The 20,800-nt window shown below is 44.1% G+C and overlaps 1 protein-coding gene across 5 annotated transcripts in view; it reads left to right on the top strand.

Moving 5' to 3' along the window:
• Positions 1-20,563, top strand: part of CSGALNACT1 (chondroitin sulfate N-acetylgalactosaminyltransferase 1) — a 360,766-nt gene extending 340,203 nt beyond the window's left edge. For 3 of the 5 annotated variants that reach the window (XM_037742421.1, XM_017539692.2, XM_017539693.2), the window contains 4 exons: positions 3,085-3,263; positions 4,842-4,936; positions 14,951-15,032; positions 18,657-20,556. In XM_037742421.1, the coding sequence (XP_037598349.1) occupies positions 3,085-3,263; positions 4,842-4,936; positions 14,951-15,032; positions 18,657-18,946 (646 nt within the window). In that variant the 3' untranslated portion in view covers positions 18,947-20,556. Of the gene's footprint in view, positions 1-3,084; positions 3,264-4,841; positions 4,937-14,950; positions 15,033-18,656 lie in introns of all 5 variants that reach the window. The other 2 variants (XM_017539694.2, XM_017539691.2) reach the window with 1 other exon arrangement.
• The last annotated feature ends 237 nt before the right edge of the window (positions 20,564-20,800 follow it).

Raw genomic sequence — 20,800 nt, 5'->3', positions numbered from 1 at the left:
AGCCTTTGAGCCAGAAGGCCCTCTTTGGGGGAGGTCGACCAGCGAGATTACTTTCCAATGGTGTTTGTTTTAGGCTCAGAACCTGGCCTTTAATCTTTCTCCACAAGTGTGTTGACTTAAAGTCTTTGTTATTAAATCTATACTGAAGAAATGCAGAGAGGGCCAATTATTCAGGGTCATGTAGCTGCAGTCTCTCTCTGTGAATGGCTCACTAGCCCCTAGTCCACTTGTTCACTGGAAATTTGTGTCTGAGTGCATTTATTCATCTGTTATGCAGCTGGGGTCTGTGGGATGGACCCTGGCATTTAACTACTCAACGTGGTTTAACTTTTGTAAATATTTGACCTATCTCTGCAAATGGACTATAGGCTGTTCCAGAAGGAGGTTCTTGGTGTTGTGGCTCATTTAATGCAGTCTATTAAGAGCCTATATTCTTCTTCCCTTGGCAAAAGTCACTTTCTGTTGTTCAGGAGTTTTTATAGTGGTACTCTACTATAGTAGATCCTGGAACACCTGGATCAGGTACCAGAATTATGAGTCAGGTACAATCTGAGTGAGGAAGGACTTGCTCATACATAGTGTTTGTACTTTGAAAGTCCACAGTTATGCCTGTATAATGGGGAGGGAGAGGTCCCAAAGAATACAAACCTTGAAACAATGAAAGAGACTGGCTACTGGCTGTGTGCATTAAATACACAGAAAGTTAAAGCAAGATGGACTACAGGATGAGATGCCTTTAGATGAGCAGGTAAAAATCAAGGCGTCTCCTGTGGATAAAACTTTCCCGGAAACTGACCAAACAGGGAAGACAGAAATGTGTTGAGCTGATTTACAGGAACTGGGGCTGCAGACACCTGAGATATAAAGGTGCTTGCAATGACCTCAGACCATCTGAATGTCTTTGGAGACAGGAGGATAGCACTGTCCTTGACTAGCACCAAACCTAATACTGAGAAGTTTTTGAAACATAACTTTAATGCAACACACAGAAAATGTGTGTTAGGGCACCCACCCAGAGAAAAGGGTCAAGATAGAGTTCTGAAAAAGGACCAGAATCGCTACAAATGTAGATTGGTGCTAAAGTGAATGCAGGATCATAGAAAAATAGAGCCTTGCCCAGGTGTGGTGTCTCATTCCTGCAATCCTAGCACTTTGGGAGGCCGAGGCGGGAGGACATCTTAAAGCCAAGCGTTAGGCAATAAAGTGAGGCTCTGTCTCTATTAAAACATTTTAAGAATTAAATGGACATGGTGGCATGCACCTGTAGTCCTAGCTACTTGGGAAACTGAGAGAGGAGGATTGCTTGAGTGCAGGAGTTTGAGGCTGCAGTAAGCTATGATCATGCCACTGTACTTCAGCCTGGGTGACAGAGCAAGACCCTATCTCTAAAAGAAAAAGTGCATTATATACAAGTATATATAATGTACATATGTAAAATAATTTTATTTACCAAGGAAAAATAGCATCTTAGCATGTAAAGGGCACTTTGAATTCTGTAACCACTGGATTTTTTTTTTACCTGGAAACAGAGACAAAATCGGTAGAGTGACTTGACTAAAATCCATCAGAGACACAGCTAGGTTTAGAATCATTCATATATTCATGCACTCATTCAAAAACATCTGTTGAATACCTAGGGGGCCCCAGCCATGGTTCTAGCCCTGGATCTAGGTTTCTAGACTCCTAGACCAGTGCCCTACCCATCATGAGGCCTACTACCTTGATCTAAATCTGAAAAGCATGTTTGGCGTCAGATTCAGACAAAGATGGGCCCGCTGATCCCCAAGATAAAAAACCAAGCTCACTTCCAGATCTAAAAGAAGAAGATGAGTCAAGGAGGGAGTAGCAGAACTAGTTTTACTGATTCAATTCCAGATACAAATACAACTTAGCATTTTAAAAGCTTATGACACTATATTTGTGTTGGTCTTTACCCAAAATAGGTACTTGGTATACAAACTCTACACACTAGAGATGAGTTTCTGTACCTTTTGAATACAAAGAGTAGAGAGAAGGTGGGGAATGGGGATAAGCCAGGTGACAGGCAGGATGGGGAGTGTGAGAGGAGAGAAAGCTATGAGGAAAAGAAAGGTGCTGTTGACAGGAAAAGAGATTTGCTAGGCTGAAAGAGGACTGAAGGTGGTTCTCTAGTTTTATCTGGTAGAAGCCCATACCTGTCCCACTGGGTATGGAATGAATTCATGGAACTTAAGCTCAAGACAGGCCCCATTTCAGAAGGTTCTTCTGTCCCTGGGAAGGAACAACAAATACAAGAAACATCCAGGCTTCCCTACTTTGGGCCTGGGAACCCTTGCCCATGCTAATCACTGCAACAGCTGATGCTTACAGAGTACTGCTTACTCTTGGCACTGTTTATCTAGCTAATAATTCTGTGGGATAGTGAAGGAAGGTGTTACTATACCTATTTGGAAAATGAGGCAACTGAGGTTCTGGAATATCATGGGCTTGCCTAGAACACAGAGCTATCTATAGGAGAGCCAGGACTCAGTCGTCATCTTCTAACTCCAAGTTGGTCACTTTACCTGCCATGCTATGCTGCTTTACCTGAGGATTGGGAAGGAGTTTGGGATTTAAATATCTCTGAGAAAAGACACACATCAAGAACATTTTGCCTGGCTCCTGGATTTGAACACAGATGAGAAGATGCTAAGTGGGGCCATTGCAATGTGATCTTACTTCCTTGGCTCAGTGGCCTCATTTGCTTGGCTCAGTGTGCATCAGTATTCTCGGGGTTTGTGCCTAGTCTTCCCTAGTTCCAGTTTTCACCATCACAAAGAATAGTCATTAACAGTCAAAACAATACTGTTTTCAACATGGATTAACTGCCAGAGAAACAAGGAAGAAATTGATATTAAGACTTCACTAGGCGTTCTTGGTACATTTGATCCCAGTGAGTTTCTGGTGAGTCTGAGCAATTCTCTAACTGCTTGGGGAGTCCCAGTTCCCTCAAGTTACAAAAGAAATGGGTCAAGACATGGATGGGCCCTGATCACATATATTTTTTTAGGGTATGCTGCCAACATGTGGACATGTGAGTGACAGTACCTGGTCTTGCCTTTTCAGAGCTGCCAACTTCAGGAACTTTACCTTCATCCAGCTAAATGGAGAGTTTTCTCGGGGAAAGGGACTTGATGTTGGAGCCCGCTTCTGGAAGGGAAGCAATGTGCTTCTCTTTTTCTGTGATGTTGACATCTACTTCACATCTGAATTCCTCAATACGTGTAGGCTGAATACACAGCCAGGTATGGATCCCCTCTTTGTCACACTCAGGTGGCACTCAGCCCTCGGGGCCCATGTGTCATTCTCTTTATGGGTCAGTCACTCCAATCTCCTGCTTCTGAATCAGGCTGTTTACCCCAATGGCAAAGAAAGGGAAAACCATCAGTGTTAGTCCATTCTCAAACTGCCAATACAGACATACTCAAGACTGGGTAATTTATAAAGGAAAGAGGTGTAATGGACGCACAGTTCCACATGGCTGGGGAGAACTTACAACCATGGCAGAAGGAGAAGGAGGAGCAAGGGCAAGTCTTACATGACAGCAGGCAGGAGAACATGTGCAGGGGAACTCCTGTTTATAAAACCATTAAATCTCTTGAGACTTATTTACTATCGTGAGAGCAACACAAGAAAACCTGCCCCCATGATTCAGTTACTTCCCACAAGTCCCTCCTGTGACATATGGGGATTCTGGGAGCTACAGTTCAAAATGAGATTTGGGTGGGGACACAGCCAAACCATATCACCATCTGGTTTGATTTCTCCTTTGGGGCTACATCATGGGCCTGTCAGCCACCATACTTCTGGGATTCTTTTCCCAAGTTCATGTTTATAATCTCTCTTCCATCTGCAACTGGGAGGTCAGCTTTTGTATACATTTCCAAGAGAAAGTGTGGTGGGGATGATGTGGACCTGGAAAACTGCCCAACCCTAAACAGAAAGGAGTACCTGTGGGCAGTTACCTAGGGTAGAAGAACTCTTCGCAGAAAGAACCCACAGAACAAAAATGACTTTCACATACTCCACTCATAGGCAATGCTGCTATTCAGCTGATGAGCCCTGGCACAGCCATGCCCATTGTTAAAATATAGAAATTATTCTGTTAAATAAATAGCAACCACCCTAGACTCTGAGTCCAGTCTAACTGCCCAAAGTCGCTCTGCGCCAAAGTCAAAGTCTTAAATGGTTATTTAAGACTACCTCATGAGCCAGCAAGTAAAAGGTTAGTGTTTGGTGGGCGGGGGGGGCACCAGGACCCTCTTTTACACCCACTCCCACGGGTGATGTCCAGTGCCAGTCATGGACTGTATTTCAAATATGATTCTTGTGCTAGGAGATCAGAAATATTTGCAGATCTGACTGTCTGGTCTGCTTGATGCTGTACTTCTAGGACTCATTTTAGAACAGAATAAATGGAAAAGGAAAGGTGGGTGCAGGCTGAGAGCAGTGTTTCACACCTATAATCCCATCACTTTGAGTGGTTGAGTCAGGTGGATCACCTGAGGTCAGGAGTTAGAGACCAGCCTGACAAACATTGTGAAACTCCCTCTCTACTAAAATACAAAAATTAGCTGGGTGTGGTGTCGGGCACCTGTAATGGCAGCTACTCAAGAGGCTGAGGCAGGAGAATCACTTGAACCTAGGAGGTGGAGGTTGCAGTGAGCCAAGATTGCACCTTGCATTCCAGCCTGGGTGACAGAGTGAGACCCCTCTCAAAAAAAATAAATAAATAAAAGTGGGTGCAAATATCTGGGGTGTTTCAGAGGGCCAAATGTCAAGGAACTGTAACTTTAAGTGAATATTTCTTTTCCGGTTTGCAGGGAAGAAGGTATTTTATCCAGTCCTTTTCAGTCAGTACAATCCTGGCATAATATATGGCCACCATGATGCAGTCCCTCCCTTAGAACAGCAGCTGGTGAGTAATTACCCTGCAGATGCCTCTGTGTGGCTCTGTTTAGTGTCTGTCATTACCAAGGGCACCTGACCATGAGCAAAGGTGAGTGGAAATCTGTGCAATGATTCCCTTAGTACGTAGTTTTTAAGTTTGGCAGATGTGCTGGCCTCTGCTCCCAGTGCCTCATTGATTAAAAGTGCTTGCAATATTTAAAGTGGAAAATAAATGGAAGCAGTACCTTACAGAAAGGTAATTTCACACCTTCATAGTTTCCATCAATGGTTTTTGGAAACTAGTATTGTTGCGTTATGGATGCAGCACAGTTTCTCTTGATTTTTACAAAATCCTACAAGGTAACAAAGGTGAGATTTAGGTTCCCATTTGACAGAAGTCAGAAGGGGGTGGCTCACCCGAGAGAGAGAGAGCAATTCCCTGGACCTTACAGGTAAATTAAAGTCTTTGTGAATTTGAAGTAGAAACTCCTAGTGCCCTTCCCATAATGCCACTGTTCCCACACATCACTGTGCATGGGTGGACATTAGCGTTAAAGGAATCACTGGCAAGGTGGCTCTCAAAGGAATATTGAAAGGACTTCTCTGCTAAGATCTGGCTGTATAGGTGATGGATAGTGGATGTACATAGCCCCCAGGGGTCCCTGTAGGCTGAGATGTCTCTGTTGTCACAGGCAGTTGGTCCATTTTGCAGAGAGGCAGTGCAGGCAGCAAAAGGCAAGGCAAGCTGGAAGAGGATCTCTGTGTTGCATGGGCATGGCACCCATGCATGGAATTTCTCAGCTCAAGCTAGTCTGTGATCTTTCCCTGCAGGGAGATGAACCAGGTTTGTCTGAAGCTGTGTTCTGGCTCAGGCTGTATCTCATGGTGGCCCTCCCATCTGAGGGATGTCTGTTCTTCCTTGCTTTGGGTAGGTCTGCCTCTTAGACTATTGAGGACCCCTTAGGATGGAGGAAGGGCATCTGCTGTGGGAACCTGAAGACTTGATGGCACCAGGTCTCTCACGCTTCCATGCAATGGGAGAGTAAACTGATTTCCATTGAAAACACATGTTCTGTGAAATTCTTTCAGTATTGACTTTGTGTGTAAGCTTCCAGAAATAGTGAAACCTGTTCTATCCAGCCCCGTCCTATGCCTTTCATCCTCTTTTTCCCAATTAATCTCTAGAAGCTGATATTATGATATTTTCCAGAAAGTTTCTACTTTCAGGCCCTCAGGATGGACAACATCCATGTCTTACCATATCCCAGCATGGCTTCGTTTTGCGGTGTACTAGATTTACTAATAATACAGTTCCCTTTTCCCCCATTGGAATTTTAATACCACAGATATCCTGTGTATATTTTTTGTACTGTATGTATATCTGTACTTTATACATGAAAACTGAGTTTTTCACACGTTAAGAATCAGTTTTCAGCTGGGTGTGGTGGCTTATGCCTGTTAATCCCAGCACTTTAGGAGGCCAGATGGGAATCACTTGAGGCCAGGAGTTTGAGACCAGCCTGGCCAACATGTGGAAAACCCATCTCTGTTAAAAGAAAAATACAAAAAATAGGCGAGGGTGGTGGCACATACCTGTAGACTCAACTACTCAGCAGGCTGAGAATCACTGGAGCCTTAGAGGGAGAGGCTACAGTGAGGTGAGATCGCACCACTGCACTCCAACCTGGGTGATGGAGTAAGACCCTGTCTCAGAAGAAACAAAAAATAGTATTTTTCTATAGTCATCTGCTACTTACAGTGGAGATATGTCATGATAGATCTATTGTCAGGCAATTTCATCATTGTGCAAACATCATATGGTGCACTTACACAAACCTACATAGCACAGCTAACTACACACCTAGGCTGTGTGGTATAGGCTATTGCTCCTAGGTTACAAACCTGTACAGCATGTGACTGTTCTGAATATTGCAGGCAATTGAAGACAATGGTGTTATGTATCTAAACATAGAAAAGGCACAGGAAAAATACAGTGTAAATGATTTTTAAAATGGTTCCCATGAAGGGAGCTTGTAACACAGGACTGGAAGTTGCTCTGGGTGACTCAGTGAGTGGATGGTGAGTGAATATGAAGGCCTGCAACATTACTGTACACTACTGTAGACTTTATAATCACTGTAGACTTATGTGACACTAAATTTATTTTTTAAAAGTTTTCCTTGGCTGGGCATGGTGGCTCACATCTGTAATCCTGGCACTTTGGGAGGACAAGGCAAGTGGATCACAAGGTTAGAAGTTCAAGACCAGCCTGACCAACATAGTGAAACCCTGTCTCTACTAAAAATACAAAAATTAGCTGGTCATGGTGGTACACACCTGTAATCCTGGCTACTGGGGAGTTCGAGGCAGGAAGATCACTTAAACCCAGGAGGCAAGGTTGCAGTGAGCCGAGATCGTGCCACTGCACCCAGCCTGGGCAACAGAGCAAGACTGTCTTCCACAGGGTGGTGGAGGGGAGGAAGGAGAAAGTTTTCTTTTCCTTAATAATAAGTTAACCTTGGCTTCCTGGATGATCAGCATCTTATATGCAGCCTGTTGTTGATGGAAATGTTATGCAGTACACAAGTTATACTTATAAGAAACCATTTTTAAATCATTTACACCATATTTTTCCTGTACCTTTTCTTGTTCAGATACACATTGAACAAGATAATGTAACACAATGTAATACCATTGTGTTACAATTGCCTATGCTTACAGTTGTGTGATTAAGCAGCACGTGATATCACCCTCATTGAGACAGAAACTTACTTCCTTTCCAGAGTTCTAAGCTTCTAATTGGATGGAAAGTGAAACAGGATACAGGATTTATTTTCTTTCAGCCAATCAGAGTTAAGGTTCCTTTGGTTTTAGGTAATGTATTGTTTTGCATTTGACATAGAATGTGATTAATATTTCCAATTCAAACTCATAAAGACCTTATTTGCTTGCAAGGAATTCTCATTTTACAATCCAGGGGTTTTATCATTGTACTATTATTCTTTCAGAGGAGGAGTTCCAAAGGGAATTAGAGGCACAGTGCAGTTAGGCAGGTTTCTCACATCCTCAGAATTAGTGGTCAAAGCAGAAACCACTCAGATTCCCTGTGTCCTTTGCCAGAGGCTGTGAATTATCCTGCAGTCTCTGATGTTTACTTCTAAATGCAATTTTGACCTTTCCTAGACCATGGAAGTCTGATATTTTGAGTTTAGTATTTATGGCTATTTAGTTTGGTGAAACAGCAGTTCTCTTTGAGATGAAGGATTCCCCCTTCCCAAAAGAAGAGTATGGTTATGTTTTTTACTGGACAAACGAGTTATTGAGCACTTGCTGCCTGCAAAGGACTGCCCTAGGTGCCAGTGGAGAAGTCAGGAGAACTGAAACACTTTGATTTATAGAGGTGAAATGGCTTGTTCAGGATTGCACAGCTAGCTACTGGCAGAGGTCAGGGAAAAATCAGGATTTCTTTATACCAGCACAGAGGAAAGAAATTTGCTTAGGATCTAGATAAGAACTAATGCATAAAGGAGACATCCTGACAAAAATTCCAAAGGAGAAGAGGAAACTATAGAAATTAACATAATGGAGATAGATGATGTAGGTGGTGAGAAGGTATAATAAAAAAGTAATGGTTGGAAATGGACCAATTGGTAGTGACTTCCTATTGAGGGTACATTTTGGCTGAGTCTTGGAAGAGATGCTACCTATATATTAATACGTCCTTGATAGCCTTCTTGGAATACATCATTATCAAAGGTGAAGGGAGAACACACATCCAGAATGTTGCTGTAATGAAAGTTACTTTTGCAAACAAGTGCTAGCCTTTACTAGCATCCCTTTAAATAGGACCACATTAATCAATGTATGTTATTTCTTCTTGTGACAGTTGCCACTGTCATTTGATTAGTGTTTTGCCTGCAGACAAAAGCAAGAACCCACATTTATGACTGTGTGTGTTTCAACTACTGTTGTTTTCCCCTCTAAGTATAGACCATTAGTAATACATACTAAGTGAAACTATGAGATTTTATACTAATATTTAAATTTTTTAGTTTAAACCTTGCTGGTGCTTTAATGTAGGAACAGTTTGTTGAGAAAGGAATGACTATAATCTAAATAAACATTAACTTTAGACGTTTCACATTCCTGGTTCAAGTTTTACCCGTTCCTGTTTAGGTCACCACAGAGCCTCCTACCACTTCTGTCTTTAGCCTTCTTCCCTCCCCTAGACTTTGGTTTTTTTGTTCATTGTCTGCCAGAAATAGATTTCAAAAACACAGATTCATTCAATTTTTAAAAATCTTTTCTGGCACAGAGCCAGAGATGTGCTGGTAAATATTTAACAACCTGTTCCCCGAAAAGAGGGTGCAGGGAAAAGACCTGATTTATAGCATTTGCCATTTCCATGGTGTAAATACTCCCACCATGGCCTATTTCAGCCTACCAGCCTAACGTCACTGAACACGGGTTGGAAAGAGATTTGCGCAATCCTTGTGAGCTGGTGCAAGCTGGCCCTAGCACAGTATTGCAAGCCCCAAGTCCTTGTTGGGATTCATTGTTCTCCACAGACTGACTCTCAGATGTGTGACAGAGAAAATATCTGTAAACCCCAGAACCTGACACATGGTACCAGCTCCGTAGTCACCCAAGCCAGCCCTGCTTCCCAGTGAGCACATCTGTTGTGTCTCCATGGCTGTCACTGCAACTTACGGCCACCTCCTTGCCATTTCTAATGCCCACAGCATCCCATGGACACATCTTGGTCTGCCATGTGATCTCGTCCCTCAGTTAAATCTAATGACTTTGTGATACTGTTCAATGTGTGCACAGCGTGCTGGCTTCTGTCTTTCCCTCTCTCTGTTCACACCCTTGACCTCTCAAACTCCCTTCGGAAAGTATTTTACCATTGCAGTTTCATTGAAATCTTTTTGTCAATTGCCAAATGATCATGGCACATCCTGTGCATCCTTGTATTCTGTTTTTATTTATTCAGGAAACATACACTCACTAAGTACCAAAATTAATATGAACAGATGCCATTTATGGAGCCTTTCCAGAAGTGAGCCCCATGCCCACATTATCTCACGTAACAGTCAATAAGGGAAAAGGTGCAATTATTCTCATTTCACAGATGAGGAATTGAGGGTCAGATGCCCTCTGTGGCTAAGTGGCAGGGATGGGAACTCGAGTGCCATGCCATGCAGCTGCACCTGGGCTGAGGATGCTGGGCAACAGGGGATACATTCTTTTCCCTCAAAGTGCTTTCGGGGACAACAAGGGTATCTAGTTTTAGATGATAGGCTCCTGGACATGGGAGAACCTGGATGACTCCTTGTCTAGCAAGATTCCCTTAGGAAACACAATGTGTTTTTATGGAGACACCTATAAAAGACTTACAGGAAACTGTAGTGAATGCAAATACATCTGGGAGGAGATGGCCTTTGAGTCTGTTCTTAAATGATTCTTTGAAAGCTATGGCTCTAGAATACCTTATTTCTCAAGAAATGGAACTGTCTCCAGAGTGTTAGAATTGTTCTGGGCTTAGCTATGTTGGCTGAATGATCTTGGGCAAGTCATTCTACCTTCATACCAAGAGGCCACAAGAAGAGGGCATGGTGCCCTCCTGGCACCCTGTGCAGCATGATCACTGAGCCCTGAGGGCCCAGATAGTAAGGATTGGACAGCCTAGGGCATGGGGCACCCAGCCTGGACACAGACAGCACTGCAGCTCAGGGAGTCTGCTCCTCCCAGGCCAGAAACTGCTATGTAATTGACGTAACCCAGTGCAAGATCAAAATTTGAGCCCCTGTTCAAAAAGTATTATGAATTTCATGATGCTGACAGCAGGTATGGGGCCTTTCATGCATGGGGGCCTGTGGAATTGCATGGGTCATTTGCCCATAATCTGGCCCTGCTCACAGGCGTTGCTATGAATGTAAGATGGGCCAGACACAGCCTAGGTGCCTGGGAGACTCTCTGATTTAGAGAAGGTGCTGCTCCGCCTGAGTAGTTGCTGTTTATTTTATTTTAGGGTCCAGATTGCTTCATGGGCAGGTGTCCAAGTCGGCACCATTAAACCAGAAGGGCGCTGACCGCAGCCCCAGCTCACATGCAGCTGCAGGGCCACTGTCTTCCCACATCTTGGGGGAGAGATGCCGATTTGTGCTTTGTGTTTTAGTCCTAATAGAAAATAATCTTCCCAGTCACGTGAATCGCCCACAGAGCTGTGGCTCTGGAAACTTCCTGTGAGAAAGCAGGGCTGACAACTGTCCTTTTGTGGTATATTCATGCCCTGTAGTACTCTGCTGGGATCTCAGGTGGGGAGGGAGCAGGTGCTGCAGAGAGAGTTGAGAGGAGGCCAGCCATCAGAGGACATTTTAGAAAATGAGGATAGCAGGCTGGGCGCCGTGGCTCATGCCTATAATCCCAGCACTTTAGGAGGTTGAGGCAGATGGATCACCTGAGGTCAGGAGTTTGAGACCAGCCTGGCCAACATGGTCCCTTCTTTACTAAAAATATAAAAAACGTAGCTGGGCATGGTGGTGCATGCCTGTATTCCCAGCTATTCAGGAGGTTGAGGCATGAGAATCACTTGAACCCAGGAGGCAGAGGTTGAAGTGAATCAAGATCGTGCCACTACACTCCAGCCTGGCGACAGAGTAAGACTCCGTCTCAAAAGAAATAAAATTAGGATAGCACTTGAAAACAGATCAGTGAAATCCAGGATAGGAGGAAGAAATGTTTTTCTTTTAAAAGTGTCCCCTTCATCTTAGGTTTCCTTCCCCCTCTGTCATAGCAGACATCATTGGTGCATCACTTGTCAGTGCTTGAGCAGAGTGGTGAAGCTATTCACACCTGCAGCAAAGTTTCTAAGAAGTCACACACTTGGCCTTAGACTCCAGGGAGCTGAAAACATTTTTGTCCCTGGGTCGAGAACCACAGGATTCTGAGAGGTTCTTACCACTGCATTTCCCAGGCCTTTGTTGGGCCACTTGCTGGCAAGCACCTCCTACTTGCAACGTGTCCATTTCCACTGGCTTGGCACCATCTCTGCCCTATGACTGCTCTTGGTTCATTCAATGAGGAAGTATTTACTGAGTGCCTGCTGTGTGCTGGACAGTGTGTTCTGTGTGCTGGAGATGCAGCCGTGAACAAGATGAAGTCCTGAGCCTACATTCACCATGGCTGATGGCTGAAGAGAGCAAACAGAGAAGCAGATGCATCAACAGGATCATTTCAGAAGACAGAATTGTTATAGAGAAAACAAACCAGGGAGACAGTGCAGTATGTGGCATTGGGGGGCAGATGCATAACACGGACCAGGAGGATCAGGACGACCATCTGAGCAGTGACATTGGAGCAGAGCTTAGTGATGAGTGGGCGAAGGGTGACCCAGGCAGGAGGGACTGCAAGTATCTGGCCTTGGAGATCTGTGAACATGGAGAGGCCAAGGGGCAGAAAATGGGCCTTAGATAGGGCTGAGGATTAGGGAACTGTTACAGGGCTTTGCATGGGAACGTGATGTAATCAGTTGTGTGCTTGAGGGCACACACTTCGGCCAGACTGCCCATTGAGAGCGTCCTTCCAGTTAGTGACCTAGCACAGCTGTGGGTGGTGGAACATCCACTAAGGGAACTCCGTCTTGCCCTGAAATTAAATGCTGTGGGCATGATCTAATCAGTTTCCACAAAGGGCTAAATTTCAACAAGCTCTTCAGATAGTGGCGTTTTGTGGCTTGCCAACTTCCAAACCAACTTTAATGAATGTTTACATAGCTCACTCCCCAGCTCATAAGCCAGATTGCCTCTGTCATGCTGTTCCCATGTAAGGGTCACCGTTCACCTTGTTCAACTTTGTCAGGCCCTACAACAATGCAGCCCAGCCTCTGGATGCCTCCCTCTTGTCTGTCTTCGCAAGCCTTGGCCCATTGTTTTTCCTGTTTGACGTGTTCCTTTTTAAATTCCTTGTATACCTCAGCCAAATATTTCAAGTTTGAATAATGGCATTTCTCTTTGACTTTATTTTTACCCATAAGCTTGGGGAATTTGTCTAGTTTGCCAGCAGAAGGAATATTAGGTCATTTGCTGTAACAGAAACCGTGTACCTGGAAAGGTAGGGATAGAACAAAATCCATTTTTAAACAATTACTCCGGCTGGGTGTGGTGGCTCATGCCTGTAATCCCAGCACTTTGGGAGATGGAGGCAGGTAAATCACCTGAGGTTGGGAGTTCGAGACCAGCCTGACCAACATGGAGAAACCCTGTCTGTACTAAAAATACAAAATTAGATATGCGTGGTGGCGCATGTCTGTAATCTCAGCTACTCGGAAGGCTGAGGCAGGAGAATCACTTGAACCTGGGAGGCAGAGGCTGCGGTGAGCCCAGATTGTACCATTGCACTCCAGTCCAGGCAACAGAGTGAAATTCCATCTCAAAAAAAGAAAAAAAAAAATTACTCCATGGAGACTTTTCCAGACTTTCCTGCCTTGCAAAATCTTTCCAATTGATACTAATGAAATTGCCTTGTCATTTGGGAGACACTGTATAATGATACTGAGAATACTTGCTAGGGACAGCTTTAACCAACAGAACCTCTCTTGGTCCTTACTTTCCTTGGGCAGTACTGATGCTTGCAAGGGAGAGTGGCAGCACGTCCCCATTCCCTGGGGAATGTAAGTGACATCATGGAAGTGACATCTAGGTTGTAGTGAAATTAAGACAGGTACGTTACAGAGTAAAAGAATGTTTCAGATTCATCAGCCCTTGTGCAGGGCATTTATCCAGTATAATTAGCCTGCTGTGAAACGTTAGGAAGAGGGAATAAGAGTGATATGACAAACACGTGGATGTGAAAGCTGAAAGACACCTAAGGGATGAGTGAGCTCAGCCTCCTCCCTATATAGGGAAAAAAATAGATGCATGAAGAAGTGAAGGAGCCTGCCTGAAGTGAAAAAGCAAGCCAGTGGTCACACTGAGACAAGACTCTGGTGCTTCTCCCACGTCATGCACTGTTTCTAAATGAACAGAGCCAGATGTCCCCCCCCAAAAAATATGGAAATCCATGGTGGGGGAGAGAAAACTGCCACTGCCCTCTCTGCCTTTTCCAAGGGGAGGGGCTGCAGGGTTGGCCTTTCATCCAGGCACCTTATGTTAACCGCAAGAATGAATTATGAAAAACAACTAAAATCTCAAAACTGTTCCTAGAGTTTCCTCAGCTGAATACGTGTGTATACATACGTACACATGGGTTTTTTAGAAGCCTTGCTGTTTCAGCAAATATACTGGAAATTTACTTGCAGAGTAAGAGACTGGGCAGTGTTTGGATGGCCTCTCCACAGCCCTGCAGGCTGGCACCACGGTAGATGCTTTTGAGAGCAGTTTGGTATTAAAATAGCATGAAGATGAATGGACAGAGTCTTTCTTCAGAACCTGGACTTTCAGTGCCCTTTCCCTCAGCAAACGAGAGTTAGCAGAGCTGGAGAGCTGGTAACATACTGAAGTCTCTCAGATATTTCTTTTTATTCCCTGAGGGAGTGCTGTGTGTGGACCGTGCCAGGGCAGCTGAATTCGGAGTTGTTCTCTATCCCTTTTCTCAACTTCCTGAGCCCTTTTCTGGATCACTGCCCAGGCTTGTGTGAGGGGCCCAAGCTTCCAGTTCTCACTGGCACTGGTGTGAGGCCAGGCACGTAGGTGGCTTTTCCATGGCACTGCTCAAACAAAAACTTACTCTCCCAGTTTGTTTTTGATTGTGTGTGTGTGTGTTTGTGTGTGTGTGTGTTTTCCTACCTATACCCTAGAAACATTCCAGCTAGAGGTGCCAGAAATCACAAGGCCTTGTTTTGGGACTGGTATGTGTACTGTATTCCTGACTCTGCAAGGACTCAAATCCGTCTGCATTTCCTGCACCAGTTGAGGCTGTTTATCACTGATGGGATGAGCTGTTTATCACCCCACACTCCACAGTGGTTCACAGGAGTTTGGGAACACTCTATTTTTGTCCACCCTAAACTTCCCCCTGAAATGACAGTGTTTTTTTTTTGCAGGTCATAAAGAAGGAAACTGGATTTTGGAGAGACTTTGGATTTGGGATGACGTGTCAGTATCGGTCAGACTTCATCAATATAGGTAGGACAAATCTGCCTCTCTACTGCCACCCAGAGGCCACTGGCCCATGCAGGCCTTAAAGGAATCAAGTTGGGTTTCCAAGGACTCTGGTGGGGAAGGTGGTGTCATTGCCTTTCTTTAAAAAAAAAAAAAAAAAAAGCTATTACAGACTAGGCACAGTGGCTCACACCTGTAATCCCAGTGCTTTGGGAGGTTGGAGGAGGGAGGGTCGCTTGAGGCTAGGAGTTCAAGACCAGCTTGGACAACATTGCAAGACCTCACACCACAAAAAACGAAATGCTATTCCTTATGTCGTAGACTAAGGGCTGGACCAAGAGGAGGCTTGGAGGTGGGTGGCATTTTAGCCCCTGTAATCTCCACCAGCACCTCTCAGTCACCCCAGATAAGACACAATCTGAGAGTAAAGGCTGCTTATTGCATACCGGCAGCTTTGCAGCAACTCCTCCAGGGCCTCCTCCCAGGAGGGTCCCGGCCTCTCTGTCCTCTGCTGTAGAATATCCCTTTTTTTTTTTTTTTTTTTTTGACAGAGCCTTGCTCTGTCACCCAGGCTGGAGTGCAGTGGTGCTATCTTGGCTCACGGCAACCTCCACTTCCTGGGTTTATGTGATTCTCCTGGCTCAGCCTGCTGAGTAGCTGAGACTACAGGTGCATGCTACCATGCCTGGCTAATTTTTGTATTTGAAGTAGAGACAGGGTTTCACTATGCTGGCCAGGCTGATCTTGAATTCCTAACTGCAAGTGACCCACCAGCCTCAGCCCCCAAAGTCCTGGGATTATAGGAGTGAGCCAACGCGCCTGGCCTCCTATAGAACATCCTAAGCTTCCCAGTAAGAGTATGAGGGAAATAGGGGAATTGGGGGGGAAACACATACTCAAAAATACCCAAAATTCTCTCTGCTAACCTTCAAAATTCCGGATGTGACTTTAAGCTCTGACTGAATGTGCAGTTGCTGTCAACACACACACATGCACACACATTCATACACACAGATGTGCACATGCACACACACTCATACACACAGATGTGCACATGCACACACATACACACAGATGTGCACATGCACACACTCATACACATGCATATACACACATGCACACACTCATACACACAGATGTGCACATGCACACATATACACACAGATGTGCACATGCACACACACCCATACACACAGATGTGCACATGCACACACACTCATACACATGCATATATGCACATGCACATGCCTGTGGATTTCTAGAGCTCAGAGAAAAAACGCCCTTGGGATTCAGGTTAGGAGACCCTCCCAGGCCTCACAGCAGGTGGGAGGTAGAGTCAGGATGAGAATATAGAGCCCCCTGTTCCCCTTGGAAATGCCACCTCACCTTTCCATAGTAATACTGACTCTTGGATCTCTGAAGGGATAGAGTTGCGGATTATGCATGACCTGGGTTTGAATGAACAGGGCAGAAACCTTGATCTGAGGTGCAGGTGCTCAGACTGGACCCAGAGACTCTATGGAGTCAGAGGGACCCTGCCCTCAGGGTGGCCTGGAGCGTCCCATCCCCAGGTCCCCTGGGAGCTGCTGGTCTCACTGGCTTCTAGGCAACTACCCCTCAGGTCCAAGCGCTAACACGTCTCATTTTAAAATCAGGGAGGAGCGGTAACCCTATGTTTGTTTTGCTTGGAGATAAAGTGAACTGCAAGGACTACAGAATCCCCAAGGAAATCACCAAGTTAAAGAAAAAAACAAGTTGAAGTCAAGTCCTATTAGAAGGAGCAGAGCACCTGGGATGCCAGTCTCTGTGTGGTGGGTGCCCGGCAGACATTCAGCAGCTCACAGCAAATGTTCTTGGACACACATAAGAGAAATATTCCTAAATGGTTATGTGAAAATCAGCTTTCCAAATAGGACATTTAAATTTTTTTCTAGGCTGAGTGTGGTGGCTCATGCCTGTAATCCCAGTGTTTTGAGAGGCTGAGGTGTGCGGCTCACTTGAGGCCAGGAGTTCAAGACCAGCCTGGCCAAAATGGCAAAACCCTATCTCTACTAAAAAATAGAAAAGTTAGCCAGGCATGGTGGTGCATGCCTGTAATCCCAGCTACTCTGAAGGCTGAGGCAAAAGACTTGCTTGAACCCAGGAGGTGGAGGTTGCAGTGAGCTGAGATTGTGTCACTGCACTCCAGCCTGGGCGACAGAGCGAAACTTTGTCTCAAAATAATAAAAAGTTAAAATTTTTCTAAAGATTTTCACTTCAAGAAACTGTTGCCTTGACATGAGGTTTTTCTTTGAGTATAACTTCAGGATTGACTGTGAGGCCAGTCCCTTTAAGATCACTGATTTCCGTTCTACTATAAGGACACGTGCACACGAATGTTCATTGCAGCACTGTTTAAAATAGCAAAGACCTGGAACCAACCCAAATGCCCATCAACGATAGACTGGACAGGGAAAATGTGGCACATATACACCATGGAATATTATGCAGCCATCAAAAACGATGAGTTTGGGTCCTTTGTAGGGACATGGATGAACCTGGAAACCATCATTCTCAGCAAACTGACAGAAGAGCAGAAGATCAAACACTGCATGTTCTCACTCATAGGCGGGTGTTGAACAATGAGAACACATGGACACAGAGAGGGGAGCACTACACACTGGGGTCAGTTGGGGGGAAATAGGGGAGGGACGGTGGGGGGTGGGGAGCTGGGGAGAGATAACAAGGGGAGAGATGCCAGATGTAGGTGATGGGGAGGAAGGCAGCAAATCACACTGTCATGTGTGTACCTATGCAACAATTTTGCATGTTCTTCACATGTACCCCAAAACCTAAAATGCAATAAAATAAATAAATAAATGGGGGAAAAAAAGGAGAAAAAAAAGATCACTGATTTCACCAGCCTGTTGTGGAATCACATGCAGCTTTTCAGGACCACTGTAGCCTATGAAATGAATAGTGCTTTGAGGGGATGTGACTTCTTCACACTGAGACCCTCTTTCACTCCATCACACCGGAAGCCCCTGGTTTCTTTTCTGTTTGCAATGACACGAGAAGACCACATCCTAACAGAAGCATACGAATTTGCCTTCAGAGTTTTCAAGCTCTAGTTTTAATTATTATAGGTACATATATTTATGGGATACATATGTTTTGATGCAGGCATAAAATGTGTAATCATCACATCAGGATCATTGGGGGTACCCATCATCTCAAATATGTATCATATATATCACTCCTCTAGTTATTTTTAAATATGCAATAAATTATTGTTAACAATAGCTGATTGATAATTGCAGTAAGTCATCTTATTGTGCTACTGAATGCTAAATCTTATTTTTATACCCATTAACCACAAGTCTGGGGCTACTCATTAGCATCGCTGATAACTCTTTAATGCAGGCAAATGCTTGGAATTTTATTGGAGGTCCTGTCATCTCAAGAAGTTGGTGCTGTCCGCCATGATAGTTGTCTTTGTTGGGGAATTCCCAGGGCCTCTGACTCTGGTGGATACTCTCCTACCTCGGAGAGGTGGTGAAGCATACATTCCCCCAATCATGTCTTAATGAAAAGTTTGGTGCTTGTGCAGCTCAGGGAAGCAAAGCAGGTCAGTGCAGCATGATTCAACAGTGTGTTCTCTCCTGACAGGTGGGTTTGATCTGGACATCAAAGGCTGGGGCGGAGAGGATGTGCACCTTTACCGCAAGTATCTTCACAGCAACCTCATAGTGGTGCGGACACCCGTGCGAGGACTCTTCCACCTCTGGCATGAGAAGCGCTGCATGGATGAGCTGACCCCAGAGCAGTACAAGATGTGTATGCAGTCCAAGGCTATGAACGAGGCATCCCATGGACAGTTGGGCATGCTGGTATTCAGGCACGAGATAGAGGCGCACCTCCGCAAACAGAAACAGAAGACAAGTAGCAAAAAAACATGAGCTCCCAGGGACGGATCGGGGAGACATTTTTTTCTTTCCTTTTGCAATTACCGAAAGTAGCTGCAACAAACAAAAGACTTCCATAAAGGGTGACAAAAGAATTAGACTGATGTGTCAGAGATGAGAGAGCCTCCATTTTCTCTCTGTTTGGCTTTTTACAGCAGAAATCAAAATCTCCACTTTGCCTGCAAAAGTAGCCCAGTTGCACCCTGTGAAGTGTCTGACAAAGGCAGAATGCTTGTGAGATTATAAGCCTGATGGTGTGGAGGTTTTGATGGTGTTTACAGCAAACTGAGACCTATTGTTTTGTGTGCTCATTGAAATATTCATGATTTAAGAGCAGTTTTGTAAAAAGTTCATTAGCATGAAAGGCAAGTGTATTTCTCCTCCTGTGAATGATCCTATCAGCAGGGCTTCAGTTTCTAGGAATGCTAAAATATCAGAAACCAGGAGAGGAGATATGCTTATTATGATCCTTTTGAGTACGTTAAGGAAAATCAAATGGACCAGAAAAGAAATTGTAAATATCGTGTGGTGTTCCCCCAAGATTAACCAAAAATCATCTGCTTATCTTTTTGGTTGTCATTTTAACTGTCTCCATTTGTTTCTTTTATTTAAAAATGCACTTTGTTTTCGCTTGTGAGTTATAGTCTGCTTATTTAATTACCACTTTGCAAGCCTTACAAGAGAGCACAAGTTAGCCTACATTTTTATATTTTTTAAGAAGACACTTACAGATGCATCATGAGATCTTAAAGTTCAAAGCATCAGACTGATTCCATATCCAAGGACATGCCAAATGCTGATTCTGTCAGGCACTGAATGTCAGACCTTGAGTCATATGGAAGGAGTGGTTTGGCTACTGATAAGAGACATATAGATACTTTATCTGAAGAGTATTTTCGAAGGAGTGACTGAACACTGGAGGAAAAGAAAATGACACTTTCTTCTTGACAGAAAAGGAAACTTATTCAGACTGGTGATACTGCAATGTATCTAAAAGTCAGAAAACACATTTTCTCCTCAGAAGTGGGGACTACTTTCTTACCTGTTTAAACCAAAGCATACCGAGTGAACCAAACAATCTCTTTTCAAAGCAGGGTGCTTCTTCTGGCTTCTGGCTTCCATAGAAGAAATGGAGAAAAAAATATATATATATTTTGTGAAAGATCAATCCATCTGCCAGAATCTAGTAGGATGGAAGTTTTTGCTACATGTTCATCCACCCCAGGCCAGGTGGAAGTAACTTAATTATTTTTTAAATTAAGCAGTTCTCGATCACCAAGATGCTTCTGAAAATTGCATTTTATTACCATTTCAAACTATTTTTAAAAAATAAATACAGTTCACATACAGTGGTTTCTACATTCACGTGAAAATTATTTATTAGCCAGCACCAGATGCATGAGCTAATTATCTCTTTGAGTCCTTGCCTTCTGTTTGCCCACAGTAAACTCGTTGTTTAAAAGCTTCAAGAACATTCAAGCTGTTGGTGTGTTAAAAAAAAAAAATGCATTGTATTGATTTGTACTGGTAGTTTATAAAATTTAATTAAAACACAGGTCACGGATGGAAGGTGGTATTGCACAGCTAATAAAATACGATTTATGCACATGACTGCTTTGTGAGTAAGAATGCCATTTTGTTTAGTTTTTGGAAACCATATTTTGTGCATGCACCAGAGTTTCTCAGCCTTGGCACTACTGACTTTTTAGGCTAGATGACTCTTTGCTGTGGGGGGCTGTCTTGTGTACTGTGGCATGTTTAACCACATGCCTCACCTCTACCCACTAGAGGCCAGGAGTTTTGACAACCCACCCAATTTTGACAACCAGTGTCTCCAGTCGTGTTCAA

This window comes from Cebus imitator, unplaced genomic scaffold (assembly GCF_001604975.1).
Source record: "Cebus imitator isolate Cc_AM_T3 unplaced genomic scaffold, Cebus_imitator-1.0 Scaffold120, whole genome shotgun sequence".
Classification (NCBI taxonomy): Eukaryota; Metazoa; Chordata; class Mammalia; order Primates; family Cebidae; genus Cebus; species Cebus imitator.
This window is presented reverse-complemented; position numbering and strand designations above follow the sequence as displayed.